At 37.0% G+C, this 20732-nt stretch overlaps 1 protein-coding gene across 3 annotated transcripts in view; it reads left to right on the plus strand.

The window, feature by feature from the left end:
• LAMP2 (lysosomal associated membrane protein 2) overlaps window positions 1–13818 on the plus strand; it is a 38692-nt gene extending 24874 nt beyond the window's left edge. Inside the window, exons 7-9 of one of the 3 annotated variants that reach the window (XM_037008467.2) lie at window positions 683–746; window positions 1144–1308; window positions 13230–13818. In XM_037008467.2, coding sequence (XP_036864362.1) covers window positions 683–746; window positions 1144–1308; window positions 13230–13372 — 372 coding nt within the window. In that variant the 3' untranslated portion in view covers window positions 13373–13818. Of the gene's footprint in view, window positions 1–682; window positions 747–1143; window positions 1309–3545; window positions 6124–10439; window positions 10951–13229 lie in introns of those variants that run through there. The other 2 variants (XM_037008469.2, XM_037008468.2) reach the window with 2 other exon arrangements.
• Window positions 13819–20732: the final 6914 nt, after the last annotated feature.

Raw genomic sequence — 20732 nt, forward strand, 5'->3', positions numbered from 1 at the left:
TGCTTCCTAATTGAATCCTACCCAGTTCAAAGGGCCTATCCCTAAAGCTTGTATTACTTTTGCTCCTCCCCTAGATGGAAGTAATTTATCTCCTTTTAAGTTTCATAACTTACCACTTTCTTTTTTGTAATGATTATTTATTTATGTATTTATCTTATTTTCCCTGGCAGGTTGCAAACACATTGAGGACAGGATCCAAGTCTGCTTTATTTTGCCAGCTCCGTGGAACACTTAGATATGTTACCTTGAACATACTAAGCACTGAAATAATTAGAATGACTGGCTGATCAGATGAGTGCTTCAGAAGAATAGTTGCAGCAAAGGAAAGATCAGAGCTAGAGAGGTTGAAAGGCCAGGAGTCTGGTTAAGAGGCTGTCGTGATTCAGGCTAGAGGAGGTGTGGGCTCAGCAAGTGACAGGAGGAATAAAACAGAGAGAATGAATTGTCAAGTGTCTAAGAACCCCTTGATTACACCTTCGGTCCAAGGATTGGAAACAAACTGCAGAGGAAACAGGGTTCCTGTCATATTTTGAGTTCTCTTTACTTGGTTGCACTTTGATCTACTGGCCCTAATTTGTCTAATCCATGTTTTTTTCTTCTGGGTAACACTATTAGATTGCTTTTCCTCTGTAGATATTAACTGTGTGATGTGTCGGTTAACTGGAAGTTCTTTCTCAAATAGAAAAATGAAAACCGATTCTACCTGAAGGAAGTGAATTTCAGCATGTATTTGGTTAATGGCTCTGGTAAGCAAAGCACTGGTCTTGGGGGAAAGAGTGTGGGAAGAAGGAAGTGGAAACATAATGGTCATGTCATAAGTAGTGCCTTATCTAATGGAACAGAAGATGCCATGTGACAATTGTACCTTCACCACAACTTAAAACAGTAACTTAGAACTATATGTTCTACCTTTTATATTATCCTATGTTTTTAAAGTATGGCAGATGATACTTAAGAATGTGACTGATGATTAGACTGTAGAAACACCTATGGAAAGATAGGAAACCTAGTGATTCTAAGAATTGCATTTTGTGGGTTGACTCTGTACCCCAACCTGCCATACTTGACTGAAGAATTCTGAGGACTGTCCCATTTTTAACATTGGTAGGATAAGAATTTACTAACATGTTCTTTTCTTTAAAGTTTTCAGCATTTCAAATAACAGTCTTACCTACTGGGATGCCCCACTGGGAAGTTCTTACATGTGCAACAAAGAGCAGACTGTTTCAGTGTCTGGAGGATTTCAGATAAATACCTTTGATCTAAGGGTTCAGCCTTTCAATGTGATGGAAGGAAAGTATTCTACAGGTAAGAATCAGGCAAGCTTTATTAATAATTTATGCTCTTATGTTGACTGACAGGTGGCTTTTCCTGAGGTCATGGAAATTTAAGCACTGAAATAGAGAAATACAAATTCACCTCTTGACTGTTGTGGAGTTCTAGCCTTGAGCAAGCTGTGTAACTATATTTGGCTCATCATTTTGCTCAAAGTAGATTTTTTTGTGATGTGAAAACCGCTTGCAGCAAGTTCTTAAAGCTGAAAACTGATAGAAGCTTTAAGAGCTTTGCTTAAAGTATAGACATTTTCCCCCAGGTTTTGGCACTTGGGAACAGCAGCTTAGAGCATCTTGCGTCTGCTTTCATGGGGCCATCTTCTCTCTGGAAACATTTTCATAACTGAATTAAAGCAATTTGGTCTTATTTTGTTAAGACAAAATATTGTGGTAGGCAAAGCCTCAAAATCATGGCCTGTGCTTTGGCCAGACAAAATCATCTGGAGAAGTTTTAAAAGCATGTGCCAGTGTGAATAAGGCTTTTTGAAAATCTATTCAGGGCTAATGGTGGTATTTATCAGGTTTTTTAGTGAAACCTTTGTGAAGGGGTCATTATAGTATGTTTATACAAATATGAAAGATGCATTAGGTCTTATAAGATTAAAATTTGCATGAAGAAAAAAGTACATAAAGTTCCTTAATTGACTTGTCCTTTTAAACTGATTTTGTAAAATTGAGGGTTTATGAATCACAGTTCTGCTGAGCAGAGCTATTCCAGTCATCCACATCCTTTGTGATGATTCTGTGGTTTAGAAGGAAATGTGGAAGCTATGTTTAAAAGTGAATATCTTGTGAGTCATTCAGGTGTTTCTGTGGTAGTGCTGAATACCTAGCTTGATTTGGTGAGGCCAAAATAAATTGGGCTCTTCACCCTACCATTCTTGTGACTTTGAGAGGTTAATTACACTTAAAAAGTCTCTCAAGAATTCATTTTCCCTTTTGTTAGTTTTGCTTAGGTACTTCAGTTATTCTGATCCTTTAATAGTTTTGAGTCTTTATCTAGCTCCCCTACATTATTACCCTAGTTTCAGGTCCACATTTGTGTTTTAGAATTTAAAATCATTTGCAGTGTAGTATCAGCTCAAGCCTGTATCTAGTCAGCTGTAATAGAGATCTTTCTCTAATTTGAAACTTTGGTCTTTATGCACATAGAATTAAAAATGGTGCACAAAGGAGCATACAACATTTCATACTGATAATGAATGCATAATCTATTTGGGCAGCTAGGTTTTTGACTGTGGGTTCCTATATAAATGCAACACAGTAGTAATAGTCAGCTGTATGGGAGGAGGAAGTAGACTTGTAGTAAGATAAAAGAGTGTTGATTGAATTTTACTGGATCATACTACTCTCTAAAAATAGCAAAAATAGCTCCTGAGGGCTGCCAGCCCTACCTGACCAGATTGAAAAATATACTAAACACACTCAAATTAGTAAGAGGTCCCAGTTTCTTGACTTTTGTAGGCACTAAACTCATATGCTCTTTAAGTCATGGATTTGCAAACGTTTTCTGTAAAAGGCCCAGGCAGTAAGTGTTTTAGGTTTGGAGGCCATATGGTCTCTGTCACAACTATTCAACTGCTGTTGTAGCACAAAACAACCATAGGCAGTAAACAAATGAGTATGGCCATGTTCCAATAAAACTTTATTTATGGATGCTGAAATTTGAGTTGCATATTATTAATTCTCATGTGTCACAAGATATTCTTCTTCTGTTTTTTTAACCATTTAAAAATGTGTGAAAAACATTTTTAGCTCTTAGGCTAGATTTGGCCCCATGGGCTGTAGTTTGCCAATCTGTGTTCTAAAAGATTCCAGAGCCAGCCTGGCTGTTCTAAGCTCCATGATTAAACCTTCCTGATTAGTTCTCTTCATTTCTGATAAATACTCTCCATTTTGGAGAGGACTTGGTATATACACATACGTGTATGTGTTTACTCATATATATATAAATAAGTATACTGTATATGTATTCATTTATATGAGTGACTATATATACAGACATGCACACAAAATGACAAATAAGTTTTAGGATTTTAATTCTAGAACACCATAAAACTCTGTAGCTTTATCATTAAAATATGCCTGTCTTAATTTTACTAAGAGTTAATCTTGTAAGAGCAGTTCTGATTTTGAGTCAACATCTTTTACTTTTGGACATTCTTTTTTGATTATACTCATTATTTGTTACACACTTTTTCTCACCTACAGCCCAGGAGTGTTCGCTGGATGATGACACCATTCTAATACCAATTATAGTTGGTGCTGGTCTTTCAGGCTTGATTATCGTAATAGTGATTGCTTACCTAATTGGCAGAAGAAAAAGTTATGCTGGATATCAGACTCTGTAACACTAATCCACATGTGATCTCTGTTATAAAATAATAAAGCAAGTACAAGTTCCAACATGCTATACTGTTCAATTTCAGGTATATTTAGTTGTAGTTCTGATCTTATAGCTGGTATGGTGGATTTCGACTTAAATAGAAACACCTCCAGAACAACAAACTACAAATTGGTCACATGATTTTGGTGTCCCCAATCAAAGAATTTAAAGCTGTTATTTCTACAGCAAAAGGCACATGCAAAATCACTGGATTATTTGTTCTATTTTATTGTATTGAATTAGAATTTGTGTTTTCACTTGAGATATACTGACTATGCAGTTTAGGAAAAACAGTTTTTAAAAAGATTTTTTCCTGCATGTAGTTAAATTGAGACAGCAGTGGATTTGTACTTGCTCCTTTTGCATTTTTTGTGATTTTGTTTGCAGGCTAACTTAGCTACTCTGGCATTGCTGCATGTTTGACCTACGAGAGGATATGTCAGTAGATTTGAACAGGGGCTAGGATTACTATGTTCTTAGCAGTGAATGCTTTCCTAATGCCTTTTGAATATATTTGTATTTAATGTGGCTGTATTGACAGAAGATAGAAAAGCTTTTTAAATGTTAGAATAGGTATTAATTTTACTGTTTAATCCTTTGGGGAAAAAAAACCCTGGATTTTCAGTGTTTTAAATTGCAAGATGCAAGACTATTCCAACTGGGCGCTTCTGTCCATTTACTAGGCACTTGAGAGGTAATTGCAAGGCAATGCCAATTTGGGACATTAGTCCTTTGTACCTGTAAATTGGCCTGTACATGCAGTGCTACCATTAAATGTAGGTTTTTCTTTAGCCTTCCAGTGTCCTTGTTGGTGGTAGTGTTTTCTTTTCCTCTCCTCTCCCCTCTACTCCCCTCTCCTCTCCTCTCCTCTCCTCTCCTCTTTTTTCTTTTCTTCTTTTCTTTTCTTTCTTTTTTTTCCTTTCCTTTCCTTTCCTTTCCTTCCCCTTTCCCTTTCCCTTTCCATTTCCCTTTCCCTTTCCCTTTCCCTTTCCTTTCTTTTTCTTAAAGAAGAAATGCCAATATGAACTAGAACCTAGATATAAAAGGGAGCTTAGACTTACAAAGGAACTTGCACCTAACCCAAAAATCTTGGTCCTCTCTTTGTCCATTAAAAAGTTGTTCCTTGTTTCTAGCTTGCATCCATTGCTACAATATTTACTAATTTGGCTTTCACATTTAAATGGTTCTGTGCTAATCAAAACTTACATTATTATTGTTCATTATGGTAGAGTCATTATTAATTCATGTACTTTGTGTTCAGTTTTGTGCCCTGGGCAGATGCACCAATTATCCATTTACCGTGCACCATCTAATGTTTATATCAGAAAGCAAAACTTTTCAGCTGGATAGTTAACATATCAAGCATTTCTTGCTGCTTCCAGATTTCTTTTTGTATTGGAATGGCTGAGGAAATACTAAAAAATTGTTAATATGCGGCCATATATGGAAGGCTCTTGTGTTTTTTTGGGGGGGTAGGTAGATTATTATGTTCCCCTCACCCCAATTCACTAGAAAATGAGATAACTGGGTTCCAAGGTAGTATTGATGTTGAATTTGGTAGTCTAGATATAAACATACACTTGCTCGCTCTCTCTCACACACACACAGAAGCAATGCATGTTAGTATGTGTATGTCTATAACTATCTTTTGAGTTGTAGTGGAGTGACGAATACTTTTTCTCCCACTCACATTTACTGTCTGTTTAGAGTAGCCTGAAAATCTTACTGGCTCAGAATCAGATTCCTGACTAGCCCCGCTCTTAAAGCTACATTGAGCTGCATTGCCAGCTTAAGGCACTTTTTAAAGATTATAAATCTTGAGTTTTAAAAATTATTTTTTACTTAAATAGTGTTTTAGTTTAAGATTGTTAACCTTATAAGAATGAATAATGCCTATAAGAATACAGGCTTTAGATGTTTTTCATTAGTCAAAACAAAGCAGCTTTTTAAAAAAAATAAGCACAAATGGGTGGCACTGGCTTAACACTGTTAATGTTTCTAAAACTTTCTACATTTAGATTATATACCTGATTTATATTAAAATACCTCTAAATTAGCACTGTTTTATAGAAAATCTGACTTCATTGAATATTTTTGTATTTTACATGGGCCAGTTTATATATTATTATTTACACTGTAGCTATATGTTCTTTGTACCTTTTGTAGTTTTCTTTGTTTTACTGGGTATGTACCTTGATGGTCTAACACTATTTGGTTCTAGGTGTTTTTCATGTTTTAGCATTTATATAAAAAACTGGTCCATGTAAATACGTTCATATATTTTCTCAAATGTTTAAACCATTAGCTGATGTATGGTATTTCTCTTTAGATATTTGCCTGTCCGTTTGCTCAACATACTGCTTCTAAAACAAACAATAAAGATTCTTTTATTTCTTAAGGAAATTTGCTCACATTTTTTTCCCATTGGTTAAAGTCAAGATTTGTATACTACATTAATGGCAATTTCTTCCAAAAGGGAAAACTTCAGAAATGCTTAGAAGTAAATTATTTCCAAAATGTTCTACTAATATCTGGAAGCATGGTCCCATACATAGATTTCTACAGATGCTGGGCTGGCTACAGAATAAGAATCATCTGGGAAGCTTATTACAAAAATTCAGATTCCAGGCTCCATTCCTAGAGGATTTAACTTAGCAGGTCTGGGATGAGGCTGTGTGTGTGTGTATGTGTGTGTGTGTGTATGTACACATGTATGTGTATATTTTTAAGCACCTCACGTGAGCCTGGTGTGTAGCCAGTTAGACCAGTGATCTAGAATATTTATTTCATAGTAAAACCTTCAGACGATCTCTTTGTACATGTTTCTCAACTCCTAAATTAAGGCCAATATTTATATATAGCAGCTATACATTGCCATATAAACTGCGCTGTTGATCTGAACCAAAATAGGATTGTGTCGCTCTTTAATATCATTCTAAAATACTTGAAACTTCCAGTTTTTAGATAGCTTCCCAGTCACTTTAGTATATCACCCAAAAAAACTTAGAATCTGGGTAGAAACTTCCCTGTGGGTTACCCAATTTGCCATGTGACTGTGAATCACTCCCAACTCTGCTAATAGCTACCATGTGACTTTGGCCAAGCTGCTTAACTTCTAGGGTTTCAGTTTCTTCATCTGGGGGCTGAGGGCTTTAAAATCCTATTACTCTTACTTCTTTGAGGAATAGTTTCCATTTCAATGAGGATTTGAGTATTTTTAGAAGGAATCTGATAAGCTACTTGTTATGTATCAAAAACATAGTTTACCTACAGTATAAAATGCACCATGTAAAATTCCTTGCACTTTCAAGAGGAATTCTTTTAAGACTCAGATATTTTTCATCTCTATTTAGATATGTTAAATTGTCATGGGCTCATCTCTTTCCCACCCATCTCTTTATCTTTTACACTAGTAGCTAATTTTTCGCATCAGTAATTACCATATCTTGCTTTTGAAACTAGTATGGACATGTTTTTGGGTGGTATTGAGTAGCTTCAAGTATCTTTTTATATTCATGTGATAAACTTCAAACAATTTGACTGTAGATCTAAAAGGTATATAACAGATACCACATAAGAATGTGATTCTTAACACTGATTCTTCCAAAGAGAAATTTTAACACATTGAGTTTTTCAGAGGAATTTGTTTTATGTTTTGTTACAAATGTGTGTCTTAGCTTTCCATCTCACCAAAAATTGTATTTGAAAAATTTCTGAACAGAAAATTGAACATTAACAGTATTTTTAATCTACATGAAACTTTTCACTAAAATTTTAGTGGTCATGAAACATCTCTAAAAATATTCACTGCTTCTCTGACTATTAAACTCTTCTACAAACACACTTTTTCTTTCCCTGGAAATACTTTCAATATGGTCTAAAGTATACATTAGGCATGTAAAATCAAAATGATTTATAGAATGACATTTTCTTTTCTTCAGGATGTGATCTTAGTAAAATTACTGTTTTCTAAAATTTCTTACCATTACCTAAAAAATTTTTAAAGGTTGAATTCATAGAATTAATGGTCATTATAAATTAATACTTCACATACTAATTGAGAGCATTTTAACTAAGTGATAGCATTTAGAAAAATCTTTGTATTAGTGGAATTGCCTTTTTGATCTACTCTGGGAATATTTGTCTTACATGAAAGCCTTATTGGCAGTATTTATGAAAGTCATTTCAGTACTAGGTCAAATACCCAATTTGGGAAAGAGAGGGCCATGAATCCATTGCCAGAATAAGAAATTAATCTAATGAATTTTTTGAAAACCAAGTTATATTAAAGCCAAGGCATAATACTTCACAATACATGTCACCTAATAGTTATATGCTGGGTCATAATTTGGGAAATTGAAGGGGAGGAGCTGAGTGCTGTTAACACCATGTATTCACAAACTACATCTGGATTTTGTGATCAGCTATCTGGATCAGCTATCTGGATTTTTAACAGAACAAGAAACAAGTAAAAGAGGTGGTTAAGCAGGCAACAAAAGTCGATGTCATAAAGTCCATAAACTCCAGGATTGCATCTTGTTCTCAGTTATTGCCCCAGAGGCTAGCAAAAGCCTGGCACATTTGTTAAATGGAAGAACAAACACAATTGCCTTGCAGGCTCTTCATATTTTTGACATAATTCTAATAAGCTTGATTACCTGATTTATCAATCCCTGGTAGACTGCAAGTCAGGAAGAGAACTAGGGCAGTAAGAGGAAAGGAAATGGAGAAAAGAAGTGGTGGATCAACATCCCAGCCTTCTTCCCTCTCTGCAAATGTTAACCTTCATCTACACCTTTCTTTCCTCCTGTGGTCTCAGTAGGTCTTTTTCTTGTCAGGGCTTCTGGAATCCCATTTCTGCTGTCTCCTAGGAGACCCTGTACCATTTTGTGTCTTCAATCTGTCAATTGCTAATTGCTGTTTCCTTCACCCTGTAAACATATTTAAGTCTCTTCCACCCTGAAAATAATGCTCTCTTGACCCATGTCCCCCTTCTAACTAACTCCCTATTGCCCTCCCTTATACATTTCTTGAAACAGGTATTCTTATGTTCCCTGTCCCAGGTTCTTCATCTAACCAATCGCTTCCCATTTGCTTCTAAACCTGCAGCAGTTGGATGCATGGCCTTCACCCCCTATACTGCTAGATACAATAGACATTTCTCAGGCTTCTCTTTCACACCGTCCTCCCATGCTTTTGAAATGTTCTTCCTTGGCTTCTGTGGCATTTTCTGTCTGCCTTTTCTACTTCTTTTTCTTCCAGCTTTATGCCTCAAAATATTGGTGTTCTCACGGGTTTTGTCTCTGGTCCTCTTTTTGTTGTCTTTGCCCTTGCTGGGAAATAGCGTTGTCCCAGGTTTTAACTGCCACCCAGGTTCATCAACCACTTGGTTGGGACACATTCATCTTAAACCCAGAAAACCCAAAACCAGATGTCTCCCTCTTCCACATAGCCCCTCCCCTCCAACACAAAAATAAGGCAAGTGAAAATTAAAACCAACACACACACACAAATAACTAAATAAAACTGGAATGCATATATTCCTCCCATTATGCCCGACCATGAATGGTGCCAGCATCTATGTAATCACTCAAGCATGGAATTCGAAGCCATTCTGTTGTCTCCTGCAACCCCATATCTGATACCTGTTTGGTCAATTCTGCTTACTAGTTGGACCTCGTCCATCCATCAGATCTGCACTTTGTTAACCCAGTTCAGGGCCATGTTGGTCATCTGCCCTCTAGCAATACAGGTGCTTCCTAACTTAGTACTTCCAGTCTTCTGTCTGCCATAACTTCTGAAACAAATATTCTCCTTCAAGTCCTACTGCACTTGTTTTTTTTGACTTTCACTATAAGGCCAAACTCCCTAGAGCACACAAGGCCCTTGTGAACTGTCCCCAGCACTCTCTTTCTGCCTCTTTTTCTCACAAAGAGTACCTCTTGATTTCCTGTTCTGTCTATGCTAGTCTGCGTTTCCCCTGAAGTACCATGCTTTCTTATCTTCCGTAATTTCATCTGTGCTGTTTCGTACACTTGGAGTACCCTCTCTCATTACCTTCGTGGTTCATTCCTGCTCATACTGAAAAACTCATGGTGTAACAAGGTTCAGCTGAGTGTGTCTCTGAAACACGTCCTGACACTGTGTTGCCTGTCCCTATCAAAGCACATTTGAAATTATAAACACTGAAGTTCATGTCTGTCTCTCACACTAGACTGAATATCTTGAGACAAACAGACCATCAGGGCCATCTTTCCCACTACTAAGTGACCCCAGAGTGCTATGCATTGAGTTTCTTAAATGTCTGCTTTGTATAGCTATTCATTTGTCATTTCGTGAATACTTCACAATCTGCCGTGTTCTAGGCACTGTGTGTCTTCAACATCCTAACAGTTTGCCTCCAAAAGCTCACAGCCTGATCATGAAGAAAAGACTGATTATATTTAGCCATTATCTTGTTAAGAAATATGAGAAGTATGTGATCATTTGATACATCTTTTATCCAAAATGACTGCAATTTGGGAGATAGTGAAAAGCATGTGATTGAGTTATTTGAAAATTGCTTGCGTGAAACTGCATTTGTTGATAATGCCAACGACTTGTTACCTTGGTGTAAAAAGCAAATGTGTGTTAGGAGGGGCTGTCATTTCAACTTAAAATTTACAGATTTGAAATTTTGTCACTGTTGTTGTTCTCAGTTGTCCTTTCTCCACATCTAGCTCAAGACTGCCATGCAGATGACCACAGCTTCCTTGTGCCCATAGTGGTGGGAGCAGCCTTGGCAGGAGTACTTATTCTACTGTTGCTGGCTTACTTTATTGGTCTCAAGCACCATCACGCTGGATATGAGCAATTTTAGAACCTGCAGTCTGATTGATGATATAAAAATACATGCACATAACAAGATTTTCTTGCATTTTAGTTTTGAAACACTTTGCTCTTTAAGATTAACATGTTGACATTTTAATTCTGAAACCTATCCCAGCATTTTGAGATAAGTCTTTATTAATAAAAACTGTTATCTTTGATCACCTAAAAATAAGAACATATTTACTGGTCCTGAAGACAAAGTTGTTAAAAGAACATTGGTGTTTTAAGGTGTGCCTTAAGAAGCCTTGACCGAATTTTGATCCTAACATAAGATGCCTTAAGCTTATGAACGTGACCATTAGAAGAATAAAATATGTAGCTGTTCTCTTCATGGAATTAATAAATATCATTTCATGCCCAGTGTTCTTCCTGATTTAAACTCATCACAGTGCCTTTGCATATGTTGCATTAAATAAATATTGATGTGGCATGAATACCCAACAGATATGCTCAAATTTGGTTTTCAGTTGAACGCCCTCAGGACCACCAGCATTTTCTAGGTTATGTGACTTCTGCTGACTTCTTAGAGTTAAACATACGGATGAAGTCTGTATTTTAAGCTTGTGATTTTTTCCCTAGATAAAAACCAACCCAAGAGCTCACAACAAACTTACACTGGCTTCAGAGTTAGAGTTCTTAAAAAAATTTTCCATTTTCAGCAACATAGTCTGAAAAGATTCAAGCATATTTAACCACTTGCCTTTTTTTCCCTTGTGTTTTTCTCTTCTGTGGGTGCCTGATTTAGCATTGAAAGATAGAAATATTCTATGAACTAATTAGGACAGACTGTGTTCTGTTTCTCTACCTCATCTTGTTAATCTCCAGAGCATTAAAATCTATTTAGTGTTGTCATCAGACTGGTACTTATGAAATGTAAGCTAACAGCAACCTCAGAAGGGAGGCAGTGAAGCATAGCAACTAGGCTCTAGGTTCTTCAGGACAGTCCCTGGGTGCAGAGCATAGACGGGGCGTAGAGAAACTGCTGGCATTAACATGAGCTAGATAATCAGCCCCTATTGAAGCAAACGCCTTGTTAATGAGTGAAGCACAGATATGGAAAGTGTAGACAAATCAGAAGGAAGTTAAATCAGTAGGGAAGGCTCAAGAAGACTTCTACATTGAAGTGATTGTTTTATTAATTCATTTTCCATGTATACTGGCTTGTTCAGAATTTCTGTAACTCACTGATTATAGTATCTCGCTGTTCCCAGCTATCAGTTTCTGAAGGCTTTCAGTGAAATATAATAAACCCTTTCAACAAAGGCTACCATCATACTGAAATTAAGTACTCAGAACCTGAGCAACTTTATGAATGACAAAAGCACAAGAAGAGGAAAAGATGAAGTTAGAAGAAAAATGCAAGTTATTAATCACAAGTCACACCAAATAGCACATTTTGTTAATTGCATTAGACTTATACTGGAAAGGGCCTTAAAGATTGTTTACTCTAAGTCCATAATGTTACAGAAAAGAGGGTGTCATCATTGAGGTTACATATCTAGTGGGCAAGAAAATCACTATAAACATTTTGGTAAACGTTGCAGTGAAATGTAGTCACTGGTAAAACTAGTTTAAACTTGAAATTATGAGATCAGAATGGGGCACTTGAAGCTTCTGTGCTACTTTCAATAAATAACATGATACCAACTTTGCTTAAGTATTTTTTAAAGTACTGAATATTGGCTTTTTCAATAATAGTGTGCTGAAATACTCCTATTTTGATCTCTGCTCCTTCAAAACCTAAACCTCCTTGAATGGGATCACATACATGGGAGGAGAAAAGAAGGGAAAAGAATGGTCAACACTTGATCACCTGATGTGTATCAGCTGCTTTAGAAATAAAATTGTATTCAGTCTTCAAATACCTTATAATATAGGTATTACTCTCCCCCTTTTACAGATGAGGAAAGTGAGGCTCAGTTAAAATAACTTGACCAAGGTCCTTTTGCTAGTAATTGAAGGAGTCAAGATTGAAACTTGGTTCTTTCTGAATTCAGAACTCAAAATCTACTTGCACACACTGCCTTCCTGGGGGTTCAGTGGAATGGACTACAGTGTTTTGGATTCTGCTGCTACTCTTCCAGACCACTGCCCAGCTAAAAATAATTATTTATAATTTAATAGCTACCTAATACCTGTGTGAAAAAAATTATAATGCATTTTCTTGATCCTAAGTCCTTTTTAGCTTATATTTTATTACTCATACAGAATTCCTATTTATATGTTAATGATAGTTTTAGCAAAGGAGAAAGGGAGTGGGGAAGTTACGCAGGCACTGGTTTTAAGTGTAGATAACAGTTCTTTTCCCCTGTACCCTTAGACAATTAAACATAAAATCTTCCCATATTAGGCAAGCACAATTCTGTGTTTGGGACCTTTTCCCGTTCTTCCCTTAACTTCTGCTTTTTGTACTGAGGAATTAGGTTTGAATTGAGATGAAATGATAATGAGAGATACAGGAGGATCAGTTGCTTAGAAATATTGGGTGGATATAGAAAAAATAAGAAAACCAGGGTAATGCTGTAAAAGACTAACCTATGTAGACTATCAAAATGCTTGTTTCTTGTTTGCTCATTTCTGCTTAATTGCATTCCTTACTAATTTCCTTTCCTTGCTCTCTGTCTGTTCTTTTTTAACAGCTGAAGAATGTTCTGCTGACTCTGATCTCAACTTTCTTATTCCTGTTGCAGTGGGTGTGGCCTTGGGCTTCCTTATAATTGTTGTCTTTATCTCTTACATGATTGGAAGGAGGAAAAGTCGTACTGGTTATCAGTCTGTATAATCAGTTTAATCTAGTGTTCTTTGTTTTCTGCCATCAGAGGTTCCATTTCCATTGGCCAAAAGCCAGGGAATCCTGTGCAGTTGATTGTTTAAGATAACTCAGACCAACCTCAGTGAATTGCTTGCTAACTTGGGCATGAGTAGCATTATTTAAGAAGAGATGTATTAGGACCAATTTCTTTTTTTTCTTCTTCCTCTGTTAAAGTGTAACTGAAAGAAAAATTGTGACTTAGAATATGTTTTTTTAGTAAATAATGATTTTAAGCCTCTGGATCCAATTATAAAAGCATTTCTACGGAAGTATAATTTTATATGTTGCAATTACTTGTTTTCTGCTATTTTGTTTGATGTTATTTGCAAAATCAAAGCTGTTAGAGAATTTCACTTGCTTCCAGAAATAAATTCAAGAACATAATGAATTCATTTTCATTGGTGACAAACATAAAATTTGGTTCATAATAAGACTTCCTTTTCCCACCCTCTAATCAGGGTTATTTAAATCTGTTTAGTGTCTCTCTATTTTTTTTTTTAAAAAAAGAAGCAAATGGCTTTGAGATAGTATGTTCAGTAGCAGAAGTCTGGCTGTTTTCTTCATTATTAGTTAATGGCTACAATATTTTAATAAGGATGTCTTTTATTTTGCTTTCTGGAGTTTGGAATATATTTATTATCTCAGACTTGACATTTATGCTGAAGGATAAGTATGATCTTCAGCTTTTTTAAAAGATGAGATTTAAAAGGTATTGAAATAGGATGGATTATGGTCTTTGTAGGGTTGATTTAGAATCTTTTTTTCCTTAGAGCCTTAACTTGTTCAGAAAGTTAATTCATCCTTCACTAAAAAAAAAAAAAAAAAAAATCTTTTATACTTTGTGTGCCTCCTGCACTCTACCATCCCCTATATGAATACATTCTAATTGATATTTTTAATATATTGATTTCTGTTTTCTCACAGCACCAAGTGCTAACTCTCAAGGCTAGTGAGCCCTGAAGTGACATCAGTCAGATCGCTGTGTAGCCAAACTTGTACTGGGATTATTCTGTAAATGTGTTGATCTTGACTTACATCCCTATAGGGATTTCTTATGGCTATGGCTTCTGGAGAAAGGTACTGGGCATTGCACATCCCAGTGTCTGCTTAATTGGCTAGGTTGTTGAAATGCTCTTTAATTTGGCAGCTCAGTGTTGTATTTCTCTAGGGCCCAAGTGGCTGCTTTGCACACATGCTATTAGCATAAGGCAGATATTTATTTTATCAAGCTATTTTATCTCTACATAACTAAAAATTAAAGTTTCCAAAGATCTGCTTTCACTTTGAAAATGTTCCATGGATTTAAAAAATTAAGCCTAAAGCTTAAATAAAGTTGGTTTGTTATTAAATCCAAGGATTAAATTCCAATCTACCTCTCAGCACAATACAGATGCTCACTACTATATTGCTGTCATTAACTGAAGCCAGAACTCTGCCAATAACTGGAACTAGAAAGTGTTGTTTTAAAAAAAAAAAGTTCATCAACATCTTTCTTTGTTATCTTGTCTGTATGTTCATCTCAAAAGCATATATTCCAAACTCGAGTAGAAAGTCAGATTGTTTGATTATATCTATCTTAGAACTCTCTAGCTCTGACTTGCAGGTTCCAGCTTCTCTGCTATTTGCTAAGCAGACAAAGAATGTTTTCTTTCAAAATGTTCTGTGAAAAAAATTGCTTATTTGTTATTCGGTCAAAAACGGTACCATAAAGAACAATGGTTTCACTTCTGTAAATAATTTTGAGATGATTATCTAAAGGCCAGTTTATTTAGATCAGCTTGTGATCTTGCTAAGTATATAAATTGGAAATTCAGATATATTCAAAATTATGGGTTCTTTAAAAATTTTCTGCCTTTTGAATAGGAGACTAGTGTCCTTATTCTTCATTACACATCATAGCTTTATCTTAGATAATTAGCAAACATGTGCTCAATTCTTTGAAAATTAAGATTAAAATACAAAATATTAACAGTGTTAAAACAAAAGCTGCTCCAAAATCAATTAGCTTTGCTCAGTGAGTTCATTTTTATGTCAGTACAACAGTGGATCACACAGTAGGACTTTGAACTCATGAATATAAAGAATTGTTTTTCACTTAAGCTCTTTGGAAGAACTGATGCTTGCTGCTACCTAAAGTTTGGATATACATTTAGTGAACTAATTAATAAAGCATAATGTATTACTGCTGTTTGATCTGATATATGTGATTTTTAGGTCAAGGAATTAAAAAATAATAAAGATCATACAGTCCATATTGGATAACTTCATTTTTATTCATGTGTTCAGCCTTAAGAGCTTGGATTGATTTATATAATCCAAGTTCCTCAAATTCTAGTCTCTTGAATTGTCAATAAAAATCATATAATCTCATAGGTCTGCAAATTAACCAAGTGCCATCACAAAGAAGGCATTAGAACCTTTAGTACAGACACTTCAAATATGGGGGTCTATTTGGTCACAAAAATTCCAAGAAAACATTGAAATAAAATATAGAAATTAATGAAAGTAAGAGCTTCTTAATAAATATACTTTTAGCATATGTCTGTCCGCATTGATGAACTGTTCTCATTGTTGAAGTTCATTTCATTCTGAGCAAGACATACCTCGGGGATATGGCAGGGGCAGAGGAGAAGAGCTCTCCATTTTCTGAAAATTCTTTACAACCCAATGTAATGCTCAGATGTTACATGATTAGATTAAATGGCAACACACTCCTTTTTACATAGGGGACATTTTTTAGTGGCAAAAGGAATTGAAAATTGGATCTGTTCTGTAGGTACCTGAGTAATAGGGTTTTATTTTCTGATTGTTAGACATTTAATGGCTTTTAGTTAAGTTAAAAAGAAAATGCTTACTTGCATTTGCAGAACCTGGGAGGGGGGACCTGTGTTTCTGGTCTCAGTTTCTTCACTGAATACACTTCACAACACTGCACCTCACAGGGCTTCTGGAGGAAGCACTTTAAGATTACTGAGAGTGAGAAGTGTGGTTCCATTTATATTGCCATGTGGGTGACTGTATCTAAAAGCCAACTTGAAGGTTCATCTTTTTAAGTTCAGTATGTACACTCTGAATGCTAGAACCGCCTTGAGTTCTTGAGGAAATGTTTTACTGTCTCTGCTTTACTAGCTGTAGAATGTTGATGGCAATGTAAATTTGAGCCCCTTTGTTCCAAGATTTATGCATGATGAACAGGAGAAGTCTTGGTATGCAGTGAATTTTTGGTAGGAAAAAGCAGCTGTAGTTTTACTGAGCAGTTACAGTGCTGTGCACTTTATACACATTTCATTTAATCCTTACAGAAACTCTCTGAGGTTGGGTGGTATCATTCCCAGTTTACAAATGAAGCAAATGAGGCTTGAGTTGCTTATTTAACCAAAGTCACAGGGAGTGACAGAACTGACATTTGAGCCCAGCTCTGTCTACCTTCAAAGACCATGCTTTTGAGCACTACACATCCTGGTTTCTAAGAAACGATTGATTAAAAAAAAAAAAAACATGCCTTATAGGAGGAGCCAAGATGACGGGATGAGTAGGGCAGGGGAAATCTCCTCCCAAAACCATATATATTTTTGAAAATACAACAAATACAACTATTCCTAAAAGAGAGACCAGTAGATACAGTACAACAACCAGGCTACATCTACATCTGTGAGAACTCAGCACCTCACAAAGGGGGTAAGATACAAGCAGTGGCCTGGTGGGACCCAAGCATGCCCCCCACCCCAGCTCCCCAGCGGGAGGAAAGGAGTCGGAGCAGGGAGGGAGTGAAAGGGCAGGACTGCTAAACAACCAGGTCTAGTAATCCTCACCAGGAGCAAAGACACGCACTGCATGATGTGCTGGATATTAGAGAAATGGAAAACCAAAATCTGCGAGCAGGTCCCCCAAAACCAGCTCCCCTGAGACAAAAGAAAAGCGAGTGCTTTTTGAAAGTCTTAAAGGGACAGGGACCTCACAGCTGGATGGAAGTGTCCCAGCACACATAGCCCAGCAGCTGGGAATCCCGGGAAACTCCAGGTGCCCTAACCCTTTGGGTGGCAGCACAGCTCTGAAGCCCATTACGGTGATAAGCAGCCTGCCAGTTGTTCCCCTGGCCAGCGCGGCCCTGAACACAGCGGCCCAGTAGCTGGAGAGCGGCTGCACGTGCCCGAGGTGGCGGTGAAGCAGCCTGGGAGCAGCTGCGTGAGCCCGTGGCGGCAGCCAAGTGGCCTGGGAGTGGCTGAGCCTCCAGCAGATGCACAGAATCTCCTCCTGGTGCACAGCTGCCTGGGCCAGACCCAAAGGCCGCTGCTGGTGTGCAGCAGCTTGGTGCAGGCAGAAAAAACCAGGACAGGGCAGGAAGGGGCGCCGCTCTTGCAAGAGAGCACACCCAGCACGCCTGCCACTCCCCGCAGGGCTCTGGGCTACTCTGACGGCGACCCCACCCACAGTAGCTTAGCGGGTTGACCCGGAGGCTGCTCCTGGGGTACCAGTAATGGACACAGGCAATGGAGAAGGGCAAGGCGACCAGCAAACAGGAAAGGACTTTGTTCTCCCAGCTGACACATGCGCTACCGCCTACAGCTACCTCTATCGCCATGAAAAGGGAGAAGAATTTGGTCCTGTCCAGAATTATCCAGACAACCCCGAAGAGAAGGCCTGGGGAGATAGATTTAACCAATCTTCCTGAAAAAGAATTCAAAATAAAGTTCATAACCATGCTGATGGACCTGCAGAGAAATAGGCAACAGCTAAAATAGCAAGTAGGGAGGGAGAATATGAAAAAAAACAATATCTGGAAGTACTTAAGAGAAGACTGGATGAGGTGCAAGCGGCTATTAATGGAATAGAAATCAGAGAACAGGAATACAGAGAAACTGAGGAAGAGTGAGATAAAAGGATCTCCAGGAATGAAAGAATATCAAGAGAACTGTGTGACCAATCCAAACGGAACAATATTCGCATTATAGGAGTACCAGAAGAAGAAAGAGAAAAAGGGATCAAAAGTGTCTTTGAAGAAATAATTGCTGAAAACTTCCCCAAACTGGAGGAGGAAATAGTCTCTCAGACCATGGAGGCCCACAGAACTCCCAACACAAGGGACACAAGGAGGACAACACCAAGACATATAATAATTAAAATGGCAAAGATCAAAGACAAGGACAGAGTATTAAAGGCAGCCAGAGAGAGAAAAAAGGTCACCTACAAAGGAAAACCCATCAGTCTATCATCAGACTTCTCAACAGAAGCCTTACAGGCCAGAAGAGAATGGCATGATGTATTTAATGCAATGAAACAGAAGGGCCTTGAACCAAGAATACTGTATCCAGCATGATTATCATTTAAATATGCAGGAGGGATTAAACAATTCCCAGACAAACAAAAGTTGAGGGAATTTGCCTCCCACAAACCACCTCTACAGGATATTTTAAAGGGACTGCTCTAGATGGAAGCACTCCTAAGGCTAAAACATGTCAACAGAAAAAATAAAATCACACCAAAGAAAGCAGACCAACCAAATACTAACTAAAGACAAAAAATAAAATCACCTACTCACAAAAGCAGTGAAAGGAAACACAAAAGAGAACAGCATAAAACACCTAACATATAAAGAAAGGAGGAGGAGGAATAAGAAGGGAGAGAAATAAAGAATCATCAGATAGTGTTTATAATAGCTTAAAAAGAGAGTTAAGTTAGATGGTAGGATAGTAAAGAAGCTACCCTTGAACCTTTGGTAACCACGAATCTAAAGCCTGCAATGGCAATAAGTACATATCTTTCAATAATCACCCTAAATGTAAATGAATTGAATGCACCAATCAAAAAAAACAGAGTAAGAGAATGGCAAAAGACCCATCTATATGCTGCTTACAAGAGACTCACCTCAAACCCAAAGACATACACAAACTAAAAGTCAAGGGATGGAAAAAGATATTTCATGCAAACAACAGGGAGAAAAAAGCAGGAGTTGCAGTACTTGTATCACACAAAATAGACTTCAAAACAAAGAAAGTAACAAAAGATAAAGAAGGACATTACATAATGATAAAGGGCTCAGTCCAACGAGGATATAACCATTATAAATATATATGCACCCAATACAGGGGTACCAACATATGTGAAACAAATACTAACAGAATTAAAGAAGGAAATAGAATGCAATGCATTCATTCTAGGAGACTTCAACATACCACTCACTCCAAAGGAAAGATCCACCAGACAGAAAATATGTAAGGACACAGAAGCACTAAACAACATATTAGAACAGATGGACCTAACAGACATCTACAGAACTCTATACCCAAAAGCAGCAGGATACACATTCTTCTCAAGTGCACATGGAACATTTTCCAGAATAGATCATATACTAGGCCAAAGAGAGAGCCTCAGTAAATTCAAAAAGTTTGAAATTCTACCAACCAACTTCTCAGAACACAAAGATATAAAACTAGAAAAAAATTGTACAAAGAAAACAAAAAGGCTCACAAACACATGGAGGCTTAACAACATGCTCCTAAATAATCAATGGATGAATGACCAAATTAAAATAGAGATCAAGCAATATATGGAGACAAATGACAATGACAGCATAAAGCCCCACCTTCTGTGGGATGCAGCGAAAGAAGTTCTAAGAGGAAAGTATATACCAATCCAGACATATTAAAAGAAGGAAGAACAACCCCAAATGAATAGTCTAAAGTCACAATTATTGAAACAGGAAAAAGAAGAACAAATGAGGCCTAAAGTCAGCAGAATGAGGGACATAATAACGATCAGAGAATAAATAAAATTGAGAAGAATAAAACAACAGAAAAAATCAATGAAACCAAGAGCCAGTTCTTTGAGAAAATAAACAAAATAGATAAGCCCCTAGCCAGACTTATTAAGAGAAAAAGAGAATCTACACACATCAACAGAATCAGAAATGAGAAAGGAAAAATCACGACAGACCCCACAGAAATACAAAAAATTATTAGAGAATACTATAAAAATCTATATGCTAACAAGCTGGAAAACCTAGAAGAAATGGACAACTTCCTAGAAAAATACAACCTTCCAAGACTGACCAAGAAAGAAACAGAAAATCTAAACAGACCAATCACCAGCAAAGAAATTGAATCAGTATTCAAAAAACTACCCAAGAACAAAACCCCTGGACCAGATGGATTCACTGCTGAATTTTATCAGACATATAGAGAAGACATAATACTCATTCTCCTTAAAGTTTTCCAAAAAATAGAAGAGGAGGGAATACTCTCAAACTCATTCTATGAAGCCAGCATCACTCTAATACCAAAATCAGACAAAGACCCCACCAAAAAAGAAAATACAGACCAGTACCCTGATG

The sequence above is a fragment of the Manis javanica genome, chromosome X, assembly GCF_040802235.1.
Source record: "Manis javanica isolate MJ-LG chromosome X, MJ_LKY, whole genome shotgun sequence".
Taxonomy (NCBI): domain Eukaryota; kingdom Metazoa; phylum Chordata; class Mammalia; order Pholidota; family Manidae; genus Manis; species Manis javanica.